This window comes from Marmota monax, unplaced genomic scaffold (assembly GCF_021218885.2).
Source record: "Marmota monax isolate L192 unplaced genomic scaffold, Marmota_monax_Labrador192_F-V1.1 WCK01_AAM20220418_F8-fsc00395, whole genome shotgun sequence".
In the NCBI taxonomy this organism is placed as follows: Eukaryota; Metazoa; Chordata; class Mammalia; order Rodentia; family Sciuridae; genus Marmota; species Marmota monax.
Genome location: NW_026693011.1, coordinates 213,016 through 218,105, shown reverse-complemented (window position 1 = coordinate 218,105; position 5,090 = coordinate 213,016). Strand labels below are relative to the sequence as shown.

General features: G+C 48.3%; 1 gene segment (V, D, J or C); it reads left to right on the top strand.

Moving 5' to 3' along the window:
• Window positions 1–537: 537 nt before the first annotated feature.
• Window positions 538–1,187, top strand: LOC124098392 (immunoglobulin heavy variable 3-23-like). The segment is given in 2 exon segments: window positions 538–652; window positions 757–1,187. Coding segments are annotated over 2 exon segments (477 nt in total).
• The last annotated feature ends 3,903 nt before the right edge of the window (window positions 1,188–5,090 follow it).

Genomic DNA, 5,090 nt, shown 5'->3' with positions numbered 1-5,090 from the left:
ATGCCAGGGCCTCACCTGTGCCCTTGAGATTGTCCAGCCCACAGTCTGCTCCAGCCTGAGTGAGCCCAGCTCCCAGCAAGTGTGAGGTCATCCACAAAACAGGTTCTGAGAAAGTCATTAAGTGTGTCCACCTGTGAGTTATAGGAGGTTCAGGGGACCACACCTGTCCAGGGTAAGAGCAGAAGCCTAAATACTCAACTTGCTCTTGCCAGATATGAGCTGTTGGGCACAGTGCATCACCACTCAAACTTCTGTGTCATTTCAGAACTGCATCATGGAATTGACCCTGATCTCTCTGTCATGATTATGTAGATGTGGAAAACACATTAATGGATGATGTGGGCAGAATAGAAACATACACAAAAGCAGTTTTACTTTCCTAAATGCTGCTGTGTGCTTCTAACTGCACCTTATGCTCACCTCTACCCTAAATGCTCCTCTAGGAGGCCTCCACCCAGAGCTCTATATAGCAGGAGGACATGCAAATAGGGCCTCCCTCTGCTCATGAAAACCAGCCCACCTGACCCTGCAGCTCTGCACAGGAGCCCAGCCCTGGACTCCCAGCTCAGCCCACTCAGTGATCAGGACTGAGCACAGCTGCTCACCATGGAGAGTGTGTTCAGCTGGGTTTTCCTGGTGGCTGTTTTCAAAGGTAATGAATGGAGAACCAGAGATCCTGAGTGGGTGAGTGGACAGGAGTGAGAGAAAGAGTGGATGAGTGCCAGTGTCCTGACCAGGCTGCCTCTGTGTTTGCAGGTGTCCAGTGTGAGGTGCAGCTGGTGGAGTCTGGGGGAGGCCTGGTGCAGCCTGGGGGTTCCCTGCGACTCTCCTGTGCAGCCTCTGGATTCACCTTCAGTGACTACTGGATGAGCTGGGTCCGCCAGGCTCCAGGGAAGGGGCTGGAGTGGGTTGGAGAAATTAATAAAAATGGTGGTAGCACCTACTACCCAGACTCTGTGAAGGGCCGATTCACCATCTCCAGAGACAACTCCAAGAACACGCTGTACCTGCAAATGGGCAGTCTGAGAACTGAGGACACAGCCACCTATTACTGTGCTAGAGACACAGTGAGGGGACCTCAGTGTGAGCCCAGACACAAACCTCCCTGCAGGGCGCCTAGGGCCAGCAGGGGGCGCTCAGCACACAGGGAGCTCAGGGTCACCCAGGAGCAGGTGCAGAGGAGGTGATGGTAGACTTCCTCCCTCTGGGGGCCTCTCTTCTCCATGATCCAGCTTTCTAGGAGAGCTCTCTGGACATATTTTTTCTACTAATGTCTTATGTCTCTGAAGAGAACAATTTGGGTTTTAAATTTATACTTTCTTTTTTCATTGTTGCACCATAATTATAAATAATACTGCATTTCAATTGGACACAACTACACAATCATGGGACATAATTTCTTCACTTCTGTCCCCTGCCATCTCCCTTTCCCTCCCTCCTCTCTACCCGTCCCTCCTGACCCTTTTCCCTTTCTTTTCTCCACAGATCTTTTCTATAATTTGGCTTCATTAGTGCCTCTTAGAGCACATAAAGGGGGCATCCACTGTGCCATCCTCACACAGGACACAGGAATGCTTCCTCAGTGTCATTCCACTGCTTGTCCCATTTCTGTTCCCCTACCTCACCCCTGATCCCCTTCCTCTCCTCCTGCTCCCTCTTCTGTTTCCAGGGGACTCCTCCCAGGACTTTTCCCCTTTTGTGATCTGAAATTCGCATTTGAGATTAAACACTTGACATTTCTCCCTCTGATTCTGGCTGAATAAACTTGATATTCTCCAGTTCCATCCATTGACCAGGAAATGCCATATTTTCTCTCTTCCCTGTGGCTGAGTGAAACACTGTTCTGTGCATATGCCACCTTCCCTTTATCCATTCATCTGTTGATGGACATCTGGGAAAGTTATGTAATATGGCTCTTTTCAGGCCCACTGGTGTAAACACTGATGTGGCTAGATAGCTGTGCTGTGCTGATCTGGGGTCTTTTGGATAAACACCGAGGAGGGTAGCTGGGTCACACCGTGGCTCCATTCCTGGTCTTCATGAAATGTCCATTCTGCTTTCTAGAATGGCAGCACTAATTTGAAGTCCCAGCAATAACACATCCGTACAACTCTTTCCCACATCTTTGCTGATACTTTTTATTATCTGTGTTCTTCATGATCACCTTCTGATTGGGACTGAGATGAATTCTAAACATAATTTCAATTTTCATTTCTTTATTGGTAGAAGTATTGTGTATCTTTTCCTATATTTGTTGGCCACATAGATTTTCTCTCATGAGAAATGTCCCCTTAGCTCTTTCTCATTTATTTATTGGGCTATTTGGTCTGGTCATTAAGTGTTTTGTGTTGTCTATATATTATGTGTATTTGTGCCCTATCTGAGGAGCAGGTGACAATGATGTCCTATTCCCAAGGCTCTCTCCTCACACTGTGGCTGGATTCCATTGCTGTGCTGAAGGTTTTAATTTGATACTGTCCTGCTTACTGATTCCTGGATTTGACTCTTACACTTTAGTGACCTTTTTGAGGAAATCTGTGTCTGTGTAGGTACAGAGGATGGTTGTTGCAATATAGCCCTTGCAGAGTTGATATTTTATAGGGTGAGGGATAGTGACCTAGTATATTCTTTTACATATTGATATTCAGTTTTCCCAGCACTCTCTCTTGAAAAGGCTATAATTTCTGCAACATGATTTTGGAAACTCTGACAAGTGCCAGATAAGTGCACTTAGGTTGGTCTGTCTCTGTACCTCCTACTCTGTCCCCTTGGTGTCCATGTCTGCTTTGGTGACAGTGCCATGCTGGTTCAGTTACTACAGCTCCGTCAAGTAATTTGAGGTTACATGTTGTCATGTCTCCAGAAATCAAATATCAGAAGACTCAATCAACAAAATTAGAGAGAAAACAGAAGATATTGCTGCTGAAATTCAGAATTATAAACTATTTTTACAAATATCCTTCAGTAACCTAGAAAAAAAGTAAAGAGATTGACAAAATTCTAAATGCAGGTCATCTACACAAATTGTAGCACAAGAATCTACAAATGTAAAAAAAAAATATTAAGCAATGAAACTGAACAACCATTAAAGACCTTCCACAAGAGGAGAGCCCAGAAGGATGGTTTGCAGTTGGTTCTAAGAGAGAAGTTTCACCCTCCTCTCCTCTCACTCTTCTCCAGCTTCCTCAATTGGGAGAGAATATGGGCCCTTGGCTTCTGCGTCTGGCCTCCTTCATCAGCTTGATGGTCCCAGTTCCACCTGTTCCCCAGCAAATGCTGTCACTCCATTGTCTTCCTGGCTGAAGACCCCACTGTGCACAGACTCCAAGCTTTCTTCATCTACACCAGCCGCTGTAGGGTGCAGCCTGTCAGAGCTTCTGCTGGAAAGTTGACCAGTTCGTCTTCTTCATGAAGAGCCAGTGTTGCTTCTCTCCTGGAAAATCCTTCAAGACCTTGTTTTCCCATGATATTGTGGGCCCAGGAGATGCCAGCCCTGGCAGTTGTCCACAGACCTTCCCTGGACAAGGGCTTAACCACTTGGTCATTGCTAGGATGGTTCAGGGGATTCCTAGACAACTGCCCAATCCCTGCATTACAAGTTAATTTTTCCCCATGTTGAACCTATCCCAGTGCATAATATCTGACCTGTTCCTCCATCCTCATGGTGGCCCAGACCCCAGGGGACAACATCTGACAGGTTCCTCCATCCACATACTCTTTCATCCCAGTTGATTCTGTGTGACCTGTTACCCCTCCCCATGCTCACTCTATATCAAGTGGATAATATATAACATATTGCTGCCTCTGCATGTAAAACCTGTCCACAAGGCATGATATCAGCGCTGTCACACCATCTGACACTTGACTGTCCTCAGTGGATAATATCTACCTGTTACTCTGTTAACATGCTGCCCTGTCCCCAGTGGATAATATCTGACCTGTCCCTCCATCCCCGTGCTGGTAAGTCCACAGTAGATGACATCTGACCTGTTATCCATGCTGGCCTGTACCCAGTGGATACTATCTGGCCTCATAACCCATCTACACACTGGCCCTGTCCCCAGTGGATACTGTCTGATGTATTACCTGATCCCCAAGCTTGCCTTTCTACAGTGGTAATCCCTGATCTGTTACAGCATCCCCATTTGTCCTGTCCCAGTGGATAACATCTGCATGTATAAAACTAACCCTACCTAATTCAGTTAGTGTGGCATTCGCTGTCCTTAATAATTCATATCCTCCTCCAGTGAAGCCGTCTGCCCTTGGCCGTGTCTTTCCTGGGTTTGGACTCATGATGTGACCTGTGTGTCTGTCCCTGATCTGCTCAGGCTGCCTGCTGCTCCTAGGCTCAGCTGGGCAGGGTGCACAGTTCTGGAAATGCATGCATCTGCTCATGCATGTTATTGGGGAAATACAAACAGGTGGCCTAATGACCACTTTTATTCCTAAGGGCTCAGAAACACCTGGTTGAGAAGGTATTATGTGTTTCATTCTTTCCTCTCTGTGTCACCCATAACATAAATAATCCTTTCCTAAATGGAGACTGAAGAGTCCCATGGGCTCCTTGTTCTTTCCACCTGAGGAGTGCATTCACAGCACCTTGGTCAGGTGTTCCTGGAGCAGCTGGGCCTCACAGTCCTGGGGGCTGCATGGTGCTGGGGCCACTCTGGCAGCCTGGACAGCTGAGGGGCTGCTGGAAGAGCAGCAGAGGTGCAGTCCATCTGTCCCCAAGGGCTGCCTGGGGTGGCCCTCCCGCAGGCCCAGGTCAGCAGTGCAGCAGGCCCCATGAGTGCAGAGGTGGCTGTCAGATTAGAGGACAGCACAGGGCAGGCAGCACCTGGGGACAAGGGCGAGATGCTCTCAGCACCCAGGGCTGGCTTTGCACCTCCACAGGGACTCTGTGCAGTGGCTGCTCAGGGCCTGCTGAGCTGCTCTGGGGACCTTGTTAGGGGTTAGAGGTTCCTGCAATGCCACCTGGGGTCCTGGGAAAGGTGTGTGTCCCTTACAGCTGGCCCTGCTCTCAGCATGCCCTGCCACTCAGGGAGGGATCAAGGCTCTTCCCCGCTTTGTACAAGTGTGGACTTATGGCC